Source organism: Fundulus heteroclitus, chromosome 6, assembly GCF_011125445.2.
Source record: "Fundulus heteroclitus isolate FHET01 chromosome 6, MU-UCD_Fhet_4.1, whole genome shotgun sequence".
NCBI classification, from domain to species: Eukaryota; Metazoa; Chordata; class Actinopteri; order Cyprinodontiformes; family Fundulidae; genus Fundulus; species Fundulus heteroclitus.
The window spans coordinates 14,826,179-14,842,701 of record NC_046366.1 but is presented as its reverse complement, the minus strand read 5'-3'; the positions used below and the strand labels follow the sequence as shown (position 1 = coordinate 14,842,701).

General features: G+C 37.4%; 1 protein-coding gene across 1 annotated transcript; it reads left to right on the top strand.

Moving 5' to 3' along the window:
- Nucleotides 1-15: 15 nt before the first annotated feature.
- On the top strand, nt 16-16,300 carry LOC105935917 (collagen alpha-2(IV) chain). The gene is made up of 29 exons (XM_036137774.1): nt 16-113; nt 335-427; nt 3,281-3,323; nt 5,221-5,292; nt 5,499-5,633; nt 5,794-5,838; nt 6,254-6,370; nt 6,612-6,674; nt 6,854-6,889; nt 7,633-7,695; nt 7,776-7,811; nt 7,915-7,956; nt 8,295-8,378; nt 8,531-8,575; nt 8,672-8,743; nt 8,824-8,868; nt 8,951-9,004; nt 9,662-9,722; nt 10,798-10,896; nt 11,135-11,296; nt 11,449-11,457; nt 11,564-11,653; nt 13,797-13,957; nt 14,070-14,142; nt 15,167-15,273; nt 15,523-15,709; nt 15,795-15,866; nt 16,000-16,104; nt 16,275-16,300. The coding sequence occupies exons 2-29, from the start codon at nt 387-389 to the stop codon at nt 16,298-16,300; spliced, it is 2,145 nt and encodes a 714-aa protein (XP_035993667.1). The 5' UTR covers nt 16-113; nt 335-386.
- The last annotated feature ends 223 nt before the right edge of the window (nt 16,301-16,523 follow it).

Genomic DNA, 16,523 nt, shown 5'->3' with positions numbered 1-16,523 from the left:
GCTCATCTTACTCCTGCCAGTGACAAACAGTGGCAGTTGGGTCTTTTGTCGACTGTGAGACGGATTATGTGGGAATCTGCTGAATCATCCATGTGAATAAATTTGGTGTTTTGGTGAGTTGTCAATTTTTCTGTTAGGGGTGAGTGAAAACATACTACAACCTTAACGATCTGTTGGAAATGTCAGTGTTTTTTCACATTTTTTAAATGTCACTTGTGAAAATGCAATTTTCCCCCTTACTCAGCACTTAGAAAATAGTATAGTGCAATTTAACAGGAACTGACAATTGGCTATCGCGTCTTTTTTGCATAATGTTTCTTTTTGTCTGCCAAAGGGGTCAGCACTGAGGCCAGCTCTCACTGTTAAGCACCCAGAGAAAAGGAAAGATGACGTTCAAAGTACCTTTTGTGACTTTTTTTACCCTCTGGTGAGCCCATTGCCCTTTTCTTCTTTACATAACAGTGTCATCTGTATCTGTTTTACCCATTCTTTGCTCAATATTTTCAGTTCAGTCACACTGGATGAATGGTGTATCTTAACGTCACGATTTTAAGTCTTGCCTTAAATTCTCATTTGGATTTAGGGTTGACTTTGACTGAGCCATTCTAACACACTGATTTATGTTTAAACTGAACTATCCTACAAACAATGGCTATGATTTGAATTGTTGTCCTGCTGGAAGGTGAACATTTGTTTTATGATCACCCTATAATTAACTAAATCTCCTTCCATATTTCCCTCAACATTAACCAGATTCTTTCTGTCGCAGTTGAAGACAGGTCATCCCACAGCATTGTGCTCTCTAAACCATGTTTGAACTTGAGCATGGTGTGTTCATGGTGACACCTCTTAGTTTTCTCCATGGATTTTGCATAACAGTCACAAAATTCAACTTTACACTCGTCTCACCAGGACATCTTCTTCATCATGTTTGCTGCATCTCTGAGTAGCTTGTGGCAAAATCCAAATTGGCCTTCTTATGACCTTCTTCAGCAATGGCTTTCAATGCAATATCTGCTGAGATTTGTTGTGTGTCTGATTAATAAGTGTCCAGTCAACATATTCCCTTGTTAAATTCTTAATAATGTTCTTTTTTAGTCGGTTTGTCAGTTTTGCGGGCAACTACAGTATGTTCTGGTAGTTTTTTTTTTGACAGTGGAGTGTCTTGAAATGTTGAATAATAATCCAAGTTTGCTTGATGTGACACCAAGTCTCCTTTAGGCTGGGTTCATTAATGTTTTATAACAGACCTTTGAGGTTTCCATAGAACAACTGAGTTTATTCTGAAATTAAATGACATGAAGCTGGCATTTGTTTTATTAGTAAATGACCAATGAAAGAAATTGGTTGTATTTCATTTTTACTAATAGGTATGAGATTAAGGAGTCTGAACAGATATGGGTGCTTCTAGCCATGTGTATACGTAGGTATTTACATTTTGTAATATACACAATGCTCTGAAAAGGTTTTTTTTTTTCATTTATGGACACACTTAAATGTTTCAGATCATCATAAAAAAATACAATCTGAGTACATTCAAAAAGCAACTTTCAAAATCTAATCTCTTTTATCAAGGGAAAATTGCTGTCCAAACCAACCTGACTCTATTTGAAAATATTGTTGTCAACCTTATTAATTCAATATGTAACTGTGATAACCTATGGCATGTTGGGTCAGTTTCCTTAGCTACACCTAGGCCTGATCATTGCTGGACCTGTAGAATCAATAAAACAATCAAACAGAACCTGTGTGACAACAGATGGTTGGCTCAAGTCCTCAAACAACATGTTCTCATCCAAAGACACACAAGGTCTAAAGAGAAACAAAGTCATTGACAGCTATTAGTCTGGAATGGGTACCAAATATATTTATCAGGATTTGTACTCCAGCACACCAAAGTGAGAACCATTACACACAAATGGATAAGCAGGTCAGAAAAGAATCTGGACCAACATTTATAACACTGTAGACCCCACTTTCTTCAGCTAAGGTTGGTGTCCATGATTCAGTGAGAAAGACACAATTTGCATCAATGCAAGAGTGGCAAGAGTGCCAAAGCCAAAACCACAGCTGGATACCAAAGCAAGCACAGAGGCCAATGTCATATTTCCCAAAAAACATCTTCAGCAGGTTAAAGAACTTCACACCCACAATCTATCTATCTATCTATCTATCTATCTATCTATCTATCTATCTATCTATCTATCTATCTATCTATCTATCTATCTATCTATCTATCTATCTGTCTGTCTGTCTGTCTGTCTGTCTGTCTGTCTGTCTGTCTGTCTGTCTGTCTGTCTGTCTGTCTGTCTGTCTGTCTGTCTGTCTGTCTGTCTGTCTGTCTATCTATCTATCTATCTATCTATCTATCTATCTATCTATCTATCTATCTGTCTGTCTGTCTGTCTGTCTGTCTGTCTGTCTGTCTGTCTGTCTGTCTGTCTGTCTGTCTGTCTGTCTGTCTGTCTATCTATCTATCTATCTATCTATCTATCTATCTATCTATCTATCTATATATATATATATATATATATAAATGGTGTTTAGATACCAGAAAGAGAAGGGGGAGGCTGAGTTGATTCACAATTTTGTGTTTGATAGTTCTATATACTTGAGTCTTAGTTTTGATGTCTTTACTATGTATCTGTAATGTAGAAAGTCATAAAAATAGAGAAAAGCTATTGAATGACAAAGGTGAGTCCTAGCTTTTGTCTGGTAGTGTATGCATTTGTTACATACTTTCTGCTACGTCACCTTACACAGCAAACAAAATCTGAAATACCTCAGGTAGGTTCACATGAAATGTTATGCAGGTCTGTTTACTTGAATAAAAGCAATCTTCTCAGGTTTATTCAGTTAATCAAAACAAATCTGTTTGCTGTCGAAGCTTACCACTATCTGCTCACAAACGCTGTTTCGTCAAATTAATTTTAAAATTCGGATTGACAAAATTATTAGTGCATTTAGATTTGTTTTTAGTTAGTATTAGTTAAAAAACAGACTACATGAGTAGCAAGTAAGATCATGTATTTTACTTTACTTTATATTGCAATCATGCAATTAAGGATTTTTTTTACCATAGATAAATTTGCCCATAAATTGAAAATAAGGAAATAACAGTGTAAGTTGATCAACAGATTCACACAGTCTTGAACCACTGGAAGTATGTAATGTGTACTTTAACTCCAGTACATTAAATTTTCCTGCTTTTTTGTTTTAAATAAAACAAATTCTGTTTTGCAAAAAAAAATTTTTTTTCATTCTGTGGTTTTGTTCACAGGTGGATCCATTTCCTGGTCATCAATGTGCAGCTGCTCAGAGCAGTAAGAATCTATATAATAAGTATTCTCTTTACACACCTTTATACACCTTTCTGATATTTCTAAAAAAAAAAAGGCCTCAACACCTATATGTATTTTTTTAAATATTCACTAATTTCATGACGAAAAATATATAATGCTAAAAATCATGGACTTTTTTAATGTTCATATTTAGCTATATTTTTTTTGTTAGATGTTTACTTTATACAAATGGAAAACTGTTTGAAATGCAGATGATTTGTGAATAATTTAGGAGCACAGGTGCTCACTGTTTGACTATAATTACTGTTTTCATTTAAGCACCTCACATTCATTATACTGCTGCTTACGTTTGCCTCTGTGATGTAGTTACATGTAGTTAATCCACATTCTATATTTTCAAACTGAATGTATGGTATGTACAGCAGTACATAAATACTATGGATACTTATAAAGTGTAAGCTATCTTATCCACAAGGTAGTAAAATATATGTAAGTCTTGAACAGAAGTAGGGTTAAAAGTTGTATAGTTTGTGTTCTGTAAACAATGCTGCTCCCGTTTCTATCACCGGAGCAGCTAAAACTAAGTCTACATTTGCATGTAACAAACAACACTTTTATCACAGGGGCACAAGGATAACCCTGTTGTTTACTGAGCTATATACAAACAGGATTTATGTTAATTACGTTCATTTTTCTGCTTCACATTCTGCCCCTATCCTAGTCGGAGTACTATTTTCAGGTGATCAGGCAATCTGTTTCCACAAGGATTCTTTGTTGCAATTGATGCACCTAAAAAACTGTATTTTATGTATGACTGTTTCTAATATTGTCACCTTCCTAAAATGATGTCCTAAATAATTTTTTTTTCAGGTTTTTAGGAAAACACACAGAATATTGCGCCAATAAGTTATCAAGTTGATTAAGGCAAAAAAATAATTTCTGGCAAAATGCGACTTTTATGACATTATCAATGTTATTTTAAGACGATATTCATTATCCTCCAGTTAAAGTTTTAACACAGCACAAAATAAAACGGTATATTTAGGTCAGCAAGCCTTCCAGACTTTGAATGTGGGTGCCAAAGGAAAGGGTTTTGTTGAATGTATATCACAGTAGACCCACAGGTTCTGTAATCATTCAATACCAACCAGGAATCAATCAGATCATTTTTAAATTAATGAAGTCCCGGTCTGGCTGAGTAGTCTCACACTTCACTCTGTGTCTTCCTCTAAAAACCTACAGGTTACATTAATCAGCCATTCTAAGATGACAGCACATAAATTGTTTTTTGTTTTTGTTTGTCTGCCTTTAGCAAATACAGCTGAGTTAGGCAGCCCACATAACTTTGTAACTTTGAATGATGCCTTGGATGCATGGCTGCATCTTGAGAGTGTAGAATCAATAATAACAACGGGGTCAAATTGATTATCAAATTATTGTAGCAGCAGCTAAACACAAGAGGGATAAATATTTGATGGCAAAACAGCAACAATGATTATAATGAAAATTTGTTCAATGTATAGTAGACCATTAATATGATGCAAACCACAATGTTAGACTCTTAAGATGTTTAGTCTTCGAACCGTGTTCACGTGTTTCATACACACACACACACACACACACACACACACACACACACACACACACACACCTGGATGTCGATGGAAATACTTCTAAATCAGCGAGAATAAAAAGGTTAGTACAAACATGTTCACAGCGAGGTCACATTGCTGTTATCTATGAAAGTATTGTCTGCGAGTGTTGACATTTTTCAGGGTTATCTGTAATGTTTCCTGTCAGTGTAGGAAACAGGTCAGTTTGCAGTTTTCATCAACAGGCAGGATTTTCAACCCAACCGCAGCTTTAAATGCTGACTTTTTCCAGCTTACAAGCTACTGTCTGTGTTTTTGCTCTAAAGGGTCGATCTGAAGGCCCATGTCAAGGCAGAGACTGCTCTCGGTGTCTGTGTTTTCCTGCCAAAGGTGCACGGGTAAGAAACACAGCTGTTGTCTTTCCTCACCAAGCCAGATAAGTTATGTGTTTTTATATATATATATATATATATATATATATATATATATATATATATATATATATACATTTTTTCATTGTGTATTCATACACTAATTCATTAATATAATCGTTAATTAATTATATTTAGGATTTTTTTTTTCTAACAATGAAAAAAAATTGCAGGGACCTCCAGGCAAGCCCGGAAAGCAAGGTCTCCGAGGTCCCGTTGGACCGGCAGGACGAGAAGGGCCATCTGGAGAGAAAGGAAGGATCGGAGCAGTAGGACCACATGGCCCAGAAGGGCCAAAAGGAGACCCTGTTAGTGTTCATGTGAACACTTAAATTTTTTAAAGTAACAGATAGGAAGGAGCCTTGAAATCCATGCTGGATGTTGCAGTGTGATTGCAAATCGTTGACAAAATAAGTCATTAGTGTTATCCAATTACCTCGTTTAGAATTATTCTTTTGCATGTTTCAGGGTTTGACTGGCATTCCTGGTTTCACGGGTCATGATGGATTTCCGGTGGGTTTATTTCTACATGTATTTACAAATGCCAGTATTAAATATATCTTATTAACGCTAACAATAAATATGTTTGAAAATTAACAGCATTTTTGTAGGGACTGTGTAGGTTTTAAAACCTATATAAATGAATTGTTAAGTTAAATTATTCTTGCTTCTTCTTAATGCTAAAAATTTTGTTCACTGCTTCAGAGGTTTTTGCTTTTTGTCACCTATCATAAGGTTTTTTCAATACTAACTTGCTTTTTTTTACTGCTTTTAAATATGCTAAGATTTGGATACAGTCTAATTTTTGCCACCTTATTTAAAAAAAAAATAGTGAATGCCAGCTTTCCATTTAGTGCCAGCAAGGCCTTGGATGTCACCTCCAATAATCTTTAGTTGGAATTCAACATTACTTCATTTTGCCCCTCAGGGTCATCCTGGGGCAGGGGGTGAGCCGGGTTTACCCGGACTGGATGGCTGTAATGGAACCAGAGGCCAACCAGGACAGGCTGGTTTGCCTGGACTGGATGGCCTCCTTGGGCCACCGGTGAGTACATCTCTGTTATTAAGTAGAAGGAGCATGCACATACTGAACATACTAATAAATAAAGCAAACACCTGCAAGTAAAGGTGTCATAGTATAACATCTAGATAAGCTAATGTTTTTGTTTTTTTCATATCAATGTCCTGAGTTTATCTGACAGGCATATGCTTGATGAAAAACTAAATTGTATTAATACCTAAAAACATATAACAGAAATGTCCTCCATATATTCTCTTCTCGTCAGGGATTAAGTGGTGCTAAAGGAAGTAAAGGAGAGCCTCATGCAGCTGCCCTTCCAGGTCTTCCTGTAAGTATCCTTCTTCTGATTTGTCAATATTAGCCTTTTTATTTTTGCCAGAAATCATGGATTTAATAGCTTCAAGATTTATTTTGCATGGCATTCGGTATATATAAACTATACTTTTATATTTCCACCTAAATTGTTCTTTCTTTCTTTCATTTCTACTTTCCCTATTCATTTCACAGGGTGAACGGGGTAGAGATGGAACCAAAGGACTATCAGTAGGTTTGGTTTTGAACATTTGCTGCAAGACTATGCAAAGCCTTTTAGTTTTTCATCGCAATTTTATGTGACATATCAACACAAAGTAGCACATAACATTAAAAAAGAAAGAAGTGTCCTGTGTATATGTAAGCAGCCAGCCTACCATCACATAAAACACATTAACTCTGAAGGAGCTGTGGAGATGCAAAACTCAGACAGGGGGATTTGTTGACGCCAAGCTATTATATGTGATCCTCTGCTGAAAGAAAGCCATAAGAAGTCCCTTTTGTAGTTTGTTACAAACCATGTAGTGGACACAAAAAACGGAAAGAGAGCATTCTGGTCAGATGTGTCCAACAGTGAAACAATTTTGGCCAACATACAAAAAGCAATAGGTTGAGGAAAATGAACACTGCTCATAACCCTGAAAACGTCACCCCCGTCATTCAATATGGTGGCAGTGGTATCATGCTGTGGGGATGCTTTAACCCAAAAGAACGACAGCACCAATTGCAGAGAATTTCCCTCCCATAAAGTTCCACTCAGACAGACTAATGCACATCTTTCGAATTTTCCTCTGTAAAAAAAACTTTGCAAAGGATTTACATTTTTTTTTCAGTTGAGTTCACAATTATGCACGGGTTTGTGTTGATCTGTCACAATAAAAACCCAAAAAAATGTATGAGCTTAAAGTAACAAAATGTAAAAACGGTCAAGGCTTATGTAAAGATCTCTTGTTTACAATTTGTTCTTAACTCAGGGCAGTCCAGGTAGCATTGGATCTAAAGGTGTCCGTGGCCCTCCCGGACTTCGTGGGCCTCAGGTTAAGAATCTTTATGTGAGACCTTTTACTCCAGTGCATCATTGTGCAAACACAGAATAATTTATGTGTCACTCTCTTAGGGTTCTGAGGGTCCTAAAGGCCTGAAAGGACCACCAGTAAGTAGCCTCAAAGTCTATGCTGCAAAGGAACATTTCTTTCAACTTTTCACAAATGAACCAACTCAAAGCCACAGTCATTGAAGATCTACTTGTTGTGCAGGGTGACCCCGGAGGATCGCCTGCTGGTCCCAAAGGTGACATTGTAAGAACCATTCTACTGTTTGGTGACCGTTTTTTCAGTGTCTTTCTGTTGCATATGTCTTACTGGGGTCAGTTCATATCTATCTATCTATCTATCTATCTATCTATCTATCTATCTATCTATCTATCTATCTATCTATCTATCTATCTATCTATCTATCTATCTATCTATCTATCTATCTATCTATCTATCTATCTATCTATCTATCTATCTATCTATCTATCTATATATATATATATATATATACACATACATACCTACCTACCTACCTACCTACCTACATACATACATACATACATGAGGATGAATAAAACCTAATGTTTAATTCTTGACTCTAGGGTGAACAGGGGCCACCTGGCCCACCAGCACAGGCAGAAAGAGAAGGAATCCCTCCAGAATATCTTCCCACTAAGGGTGAGAAGGTAGCAACATTTTTATTTTTATTATATTATTGTGATGCAGTTCATTAAATTTCTTTAACATAGTACAACAGTTTTTTATTTAAAATGACATTTCATGAGCACATTTCAGCCTTTTTTACTATTTAAATGATCTCATCCTTTTTGCCTTTCAGGGGCCTCTAGGCCTTCCAGGACCATGTGGACCAAAAGGACAACGTGTGAGTTGCACATATTTTTTCAAGCCAATCAGTTGTGTGGAAGAGAAAAATTTGTTTGTTTTATATTATTTATTAATTTATTTATTTTCAAATTAGGGTGCCAAATACAGCCCCACTTCAACCGGATCTAAAGGAGAGAAAGGAATCCCTGGATTTCCAGGGGACAGGGTCAGTCAAGTAAATTATATTTCCAGATGCTCTTAGAAAACACAAAAATACATATTTCAGGTACTTATTGACATTTCTAGGGTTTACCTGGACTGCCTGGAACTCATGGATCAACAGGAGCAGAGGTACACCTGATGTAGCATCACACCTTCATGGAGCCTATGCTGTGATCTTACTCAAGTTATTGTACATTGCTTATGATTTTAGGGACCCCCAGGAGACAAGGGATTTCGAGGCTCCACTGGAAGTATTGGAGAAAAGGTGAACTAAGTACACCATCTAATCAGTTTGCTGTGGGATTTACTAAAGGATGTTTTTGGTATTTAATGAGATTTAAATAGCAGATCAGAATGCCATGGGTAGCAGGTTTTTAACAGCTATGTTCATTTTCTGGATAGAACTGCTACAGTCAGGTTCAATAAATTAGAATATCCTTAAAAACTCCACTTACATGCTGAATTGACTGAGTTAAACACATTATGTAGTTTAATTACACACGGATGTGTATCAGGCATGTCCTTCTATTAATTATTGTCATTTTCTCCTTGTGGCTTATGCAAACACAACATTTAATTTCCTCAACGATAAAAGTATTCCATCAGACCAATAAACAATTAAAAACATGTGAGTTTATTAAAATGTACTTTGGAATGTTGTTATTCTTAAAAGGTACTTTTATACTAACAAACGAGCCTGACTGGGATGCATATTCTAATTAGTGAATATTACTGGATGTCAAAGTAGGAAGCAAACGTGTTTTTTGTTACCTGCTGCCCTCTGGTGGCTGTTTAGTGATGCAGTCGTTCACTGTACAGTAAATGATGTAACATGATAACCATTCATAGATGATAGAATGTTTTTCAGCTGCCCCTTCACATTCATAACCACAGCTTCCAGTCATGTGTGTGATGTTAACAGGGTTGGCCAGGTGATCCAGGTCTCCCCGGTCCACAGGTTTACGACAAAGGTGCTGTGAGAGGTGAGATCATGATCTTTGTGCACTTTTCCAATTAAAAAAGAACAGAAATCAGCTGAATTAATATTCCTGTAAATGAAAAAAAATTATAGTTTACATAAAGTATTTTCTCTTCCCAGTAATAAGTTCTTTTATTTTAACAATAACCGTTTAACGTGTGTGATTCACTGTAACATCCATTCCAGTTTGATTTGTTTATACAACAACAGTTTACAACAAATGAAATATCATGGACATTTCAGACAAATGGTCAAATTCAAGTTTAATTACATATACCGAAAGTGTATCACATTCGGTCTAACTCTATCCAACACCATCAAATCTAATTACGTCTAATCATAATCCAGTTACAAGCAGATGAGTTATACCCAGTGACACCCACAGATAAAGCAAACAAAACAAACAAACAGATTCAATTGATCATAAAAAACTGCATGCAGCAGCAGGACGTCCTAGAAAAATGTTCCTTGTTGGTATTAAAGGATGTAAGATGATAAAACAAGGTTTTCTATACAGTATGTGGTAATGAAGGCCGAATCAATGGCATCCAGAATAACAATTTAACCCCAAGTAGCCCAAAGATGCCAAACACTAACAGAAGTTTCTTACCGCAGCTAACAAATTTATCTGCACAGTGTACAAAGCAGGAGCATTTACAGTATAACGAAATTTTGTTATATCAAATAAATACAAAACATCATGCATTTTCAAACTCATAACAACGTAGAAGGTATTCGGTTCTATTTAAACATACTGTTTTCCTACAGCGGATTACCAGACAATCAATACGTTTCTTCTTCTATGTTTATACATCACATCTCGTTTGGACTATTGCAATTCATTATATAGAGGCCTGGATAAATCACAGATGCAGCGACTTCAAATGATCCAGCCTGTTTGAATGAGCCTGTTTTTTATTGAATAGATTTTAAGATTCTCTTATTAACTTATAAAGCTTTAAATGGATTAGCTCCCCCTTATCTTCTGGAACTTTTAAAATTTCAGCCCGTGTCCAGAACCCTACGTTCTAATAATCAGACAATCAATATGTTTCTTCTTCTATGTTTATACGTTTAAGGCGCTAAAGGAGACCGGGGACATCCAGGTGCCCCTGGGCCCCATGGGGAGCCCGGGTTTATGGGCATGCCTGGGCCTCCAGGCCCACCAGGGTTGCCAGGTCAGAGTTTAAACACTGTATGTGTTAAAATGTGATAAATTAACATCCATTTATCCAAGAATTTCTGGGCAAGAGCAACAAGAGTAGTGATGATATATTAGTCCATAGAATAAAAGTTTTGAAACATATATGTTAATGTTCTTAAGTTTTATAAATTTAGTGTTCACATAGATTACAAACTGCAATGGTTGGTCTTTCATCATGTGAAGTCTCACGTGATTTTCCTTTCCCCCTTTAGAGGCACATGGTCCCCCTGGTCATCCAGGTGCCCATGGTGAAAAGGGCCAAAAGGGGGAACCTGGGATGTTTGATCCAAATGAAATAATTTTAATTCTGGGATCAAAGGGTGCAAAAGGACTCCAAGGAGGAAAAGGTGCCAAAGGCCACCCTGGTCCACAAGGTATACAAGACATTATATGCAAATCAATGCTAAATCAACAAATTTCAGAGCAAAACATGTTTCTTTAACTGTCTGCAAATCATTATTTTGAATGACTTTGTTTCTGCTTTGTTTGTGGGGATGATGCGGCATTTGTGCTGGGACCTGACCAGGATGTCTAAGTAATTATTTAAAGTACTAAGTTATTAAATCCTCAAAAAAAGAAAAAGAAATCTGCTGCAGACGTAGTTTATGTTACTCAACATATCTGACTCGATAACCCCGCAGATTATTACTGCGAGCCTGGCTCTCCTGGGGAACCTGGTGAGAAAGGATCCAAAGGATTGTCTGGAAACAAAGGCTTAAAAGGAGTCAGAGGTAATTTGTTTTGCTGTATTGATACAAAATCAGATGTATTTTTCTGTCATTTGTGCTGAGCATGTTGACAAAAAACATCCAGAATAGAAGTTTGATTGGTAGCAAGTTATAGGATTTTAAAAATGATGACCCTGGTGATATTCAGGAAAGTTTAATTTGGTGGTAATTTAGTGGTAATTTAACCAAGCATGTGTTAACAGTAAATTATCTAGGACAATTTGACAAGTATAGGGGGTGGGGGGGGGGGGGGGGGGGGAATTAACATAATTTGCAATAGATAAATGATAAAATATCTACATACATATCAGTATTATAGTCAGTTAGTGGCCATAAGAAGTTTAAAAGTCAATTGTTTTAAACTTTCAGTCTGAGGTGGAAAGGGCAGGTGGTGGGGGAGGAAAGGATCCTTCCAGAGACACCATCTGGGCCAGCTGCTTTCCTCGGGTTGATTTTACAGTGTGGCAAAGTGACTTTTTTGTCTTATTCTTATATCACCAGTAATCCTCATGCTGTTTTTATTTTATCACACTATCTAATAAAGTACAATAAAGGCTTTTTAATTCATTCTTGCTGGATTCTCGAGTAATTCAGAAAGCCCACTGGTTGGACAATCTTCAACATATCTGCATGACTTGAAACAGAATTCACGAACATGATTGGAGTTTGCCACCTAGTGGCAGCTAAACGTAAATTAAGATCAACATTTTGGTGCAGTTGTGTTGTTTAATGTCTAATAGAGAGGTCTCTGATGGGGTTAGTGACTGTGCGACTTTGTTACCTTCCATATACAAGCACGGCTCACTAATTTGAAAATTATGAAAAAGTTTAATATTTTGTGTCACTCGTTACAGAAAATGAAACTCAGACATTATAAAGATTCATCGGACGGCATTGATAGCAGCATTCAGGTTATGTGCATTGTTGGCTCTGGTGTCTCTCATCTTCTTCTAGACAAGACTTTCTTTACATTCTTCACAGGCTTTCTGTCAGGCCAGTATGCCGGGCAATCAGACACAGTAACACTATGCTCAGTCAACCAACTTTTGGTACCTAGGGCAGTGTGGACAGGTGCAAAGTAATGCTGGAAAATAAAATCAGCATATGCATGAAGTATGAAGAGCTTTAAAATGTCCTGCCATCAATGGCTGAGTTGACTGTAGAACACAGTGGACCAACACCAGCAGATGACTTGGCACCCCAAACCATCACTGACTGGAGGAAACTTCACACTGCTCTTCAAGCAATATGGATTCTGAGCCTCTCTGCTCTTGCTGCAAACTCTGGGACCTAGATTTCCAAATTAAATGAAAACTTTATTTTTATCTATATAAAGGACATTAGACAATTGAGTAACAGTCCAATTCATTTTCTCCTTAGCTCAGGTACGGCACTTGTGATGTTGTTTCTGATTAAGGAGTGGCTTGACACAAGGAATGTATCCATGTGTAGGATTCAGTGGTGCATAGTGGCTTTTGATGGGCCGACTCCAGCCTCATTCCACCTTGTGTGAAGCTCCTCTAAATTCTTGAATGGGTTTTGGTGACAATCCTCTTGAGACTGAGGTTTTCCCAGTTGCTTGTGCACCTTTTCCTACGTTTTCCTTCCACTCAATTTTCCATGAATATACTGTAATTTTGTCACAATATAATACTGATTTTAGACAACAATAATCAAAATTATAGGAAACAAAGACTTGAAATATTTAAATGTACATGTAATCAATCTATATAATATCTGAGTTTCATGTGCTGAAATAAATAACAAGAAATGGTGTATGTATTTGTGACATTCCAATTTTTCTAACTCTACTTGTAGTTGAATGGCAAGACCCAGGTGCATCAAGCCTAAATAAAAATAATTTGGCACTGTTATGATAATTTATCTGTGTTTTACTTAACATAAACTATGACATTAATGTGTTCACCACTGCGAAGAGCAAAAATAAATCAACAAAAACCAAACAGCATGGAGCCAGACAAGACACGAGGCACCATCTGCTTCCCTAATAAGGGCAACATTAAGTGGACTAAGGAAACACGTTTAAGAAATAAAAAAACAGCAAAAAAGAGGCAGGCACCAAGGAAACTTTAAAAGCCTTAGATGAGAAATAGTCACACAGTGGTCTGTCGTTTCAATCCTTAAGGTTGTCCAGGAAAATGTCAATGTACCCAGGACTGGAGGATTGTGGCAACACCTGGTTCACCTGGTCATCCAGGACTTCCAGGACTTCCAGGACTTCCAGGACTTCCAGGACCTCAGGGGGACCCAGGATTGAGAGGAAATAAAGGCTCAAGGGGGCTAGATGTAAGGAATTTACTTGAAGTAAATGTAACCAAAATATTATAACAAAAATTGTTTTGTATTATGTAATCACAGAAGAGGTATTTAATCTTTAACATTGTTTTTTTTTTTGCAGGGCCCGCAAGGTAGCCATGGTCAAAAAGGAAGAAAGGGTGAAAAAGGTGACTCAGTTATGGGAGATATTAAAGGTAAGCATGTTTTTGATATTCACTTATCTTAATAGATGAACGTTCTGTTTAAAAACACGTATTACACTGAAGATGTGGCTTTTCAGGGATTTTGTTTTGTCTAATTTTTTTATATTCGGTAGATAGAGGAAGGCAAACACTGCATACAGCTGTATGTTAATTAAAAAAGGAACTAGATACATCTTAGGCTGTAATTGTCAGCGCATAATTAGCCAAGAATCTTTATTGTCATTATGAGAACACAACAAGAGTTTATTGAAACATCTGGCTCATAATATAGCTACATATGAAACTCAAACAAATGTCACAAAGACATAAAGAAAGAAAAATAGGTATTGCCAGAAGAGGCCCTTAAAAGTATAATATTCTCAGGAGAAAAACAAATTGTAATATAAAGATATAAACATCCTTGGAAAGAAAAAAATGTACATGGAAGAGTAGCATGTAGTATTTACATAAAGTGCAGCTTGTGCTGAATGCTCTATGAAAGAGTATGGTGGTCTATTTGATTGTCATCGGGGAAGTTTATATGTGTGTGTCACAGTGTGTGTGTGTGTGTGTGTGTGTGTGTGTGTGTGTGTGTGTGTGTGTGTGTGTGTGTGTGTGATCTTGTTACTGTGTGTATGAGGAGGGGTATGTGTGAGTGTGAAGATAAGATGGGATGTGAGTGTCTGATTATTGATTAATGACTATTTTCGCAACTTTAGAAAATTAATTGCTTTTAAGTCTATTTGTTTTGGACTTAATGTGGCTGTATCATTTTGCTGATGGAAGTGTGACAAACATTGCCTGGGAGGTTGGAATCTGTGGCAAAGCTTCTGGCCCTTTCCTGTGTTCGTGCAGCATAAACCGAGTCCAGATCTGGTAGACAGCGTCCCACAATTCCCTGTGCTGTCCTCGCCACCTGTGCTAAGTCTTTCTTCCCCTGTGCTGTGCAACTCTTCTACCGCACTGAGGCACAGGATGAATAATGTTACATGCCTGGATTGATTCACGTGCTGCATGTCATTTTGGTCTTTGGAAGGTCCTAAGGGGGACAAAGGAGAACCGGGATATGCTGGTCCTCCAGGAAGAACAGGTGGGCCTGGACAAGATGGCCTTCCTGGTCCTGTGGGAGAACCTGGTTCATTAGTAAGTATGCATATGCTTAAAACTTTTACGTGTGGTATAAATTATGGCTAGTATGAGTACTGATTTTATGGGGCTTCACTATACTTTTGTATGACACTCAGCAAATTTGTTTCTGCACTTAGTGTAAATAGTACAACTAGTATTTCAAAAAATTCAAGCTAATGTAATTTTAAGTCTTTAAAATGAAAGAGCAAAAATATTTTTCAGGCTGCTGTAGGTTGCATCTCTTGGTGCAAATGTGTATTTTAGCAGGATTGTGGCTGCCCAGGACTTCCCGGTCCCAAAGGTTATCAGGGGTCTCCTGGACCCAAAGGATTCCCTGGTCCTATTGGTCCCCCAGGCCCAGGGTTTTCTGGCCTAAAGGGGGCACCTGGAGTTCAAGGAAACCAGGGACTTCCAGGGGTTCCTGGAGTCCCCGGACGGCCAGGTTCTCCAGGTCAGCTATTTTATTATGCTAATACGGTGCTCCCATCTCTACCTCAGTTGTGGGTTTTAAATAAAAACTGGGCTTTTTTTATCAGGTGAAGCAGAGCTATGTGTTCCTAAAGGTTACATTGGCCCACTGGGGTCTAAGGGTGAGCCAGGTTTACCAGGTAATTTGCCATTTAAGACCAGAGGTGACTTGACTTTTGTAAAGACTTTGTCACTTTTTTCCAGGCATTACTAAAAGAGACATCTTCGTTGATAAAACTGTGTTAGTGTTTATTACTTTTTTGTCCTGTTTAGGTACTCCAGGTCAACCGGGAAGAGATGGCTTTCCAGGAGTTCTAGGACAACAAGGACCTAAAGGCACGAAGGGAGATGATGCAAGAACTGTTACTGGACCACCAGGTATTGCATTTCTAATAATGTACATTCTATTTAGCTCTCTGGGTACGTCGGCTTCCTCCCACAGTCCAAAAACATGATGATTGTTAGTTTAATTGGTCTCTCTAACTGTACACGCACACACTCTATGACTGTGTGCATGTATGGCTGTTTGTCCTGTGTAACCTGCCCAGAGTGTGCCCCGCCTCTTGTCCAATGACTGCTGGAGATAGGCACCAGTTCCTGCACAGATTAGCGGGTATAGATAATGGAATATCAAAGCTTTTGTTTAGAAAATATAAGTAAGCTTTATTTCGAAAGGATCAAGTAGCCTCATGTCCTTGACTGGTTGGGGTCTGGGAGTGCGGCATGTCCTGATTCAGCAATAAATTGTTTTGTTGAACAAGAAGGCTTTTATTTTATTAAGGAGGATTGGATTTTAT

Excerpts from the sequence above, each read along its gene's own strand:
- LOC105935917 (XM_036137774.1), top strand. The coding sequence starts at position 387 with ATGACGTTCAAAGTACCTTTTGTGACTTTTTTTACCCTCTG. Across the intron at positions 7,812-7,914 it reads AAGGCCTGAAAGGACCACCA|GGTGACCCCGGAGGATCGCC; the intron begins GTAAGTAGCCTC and ends CTTGTTGTGCAG. Across the intron at positions 15,274-15,522 it reads TGGGAGAACCTGGTTCATTA|CAGGATTGTGGCTGCCCAGG; the intron begins GTAAGTATGCAT and ends TGTGTATTTTAG.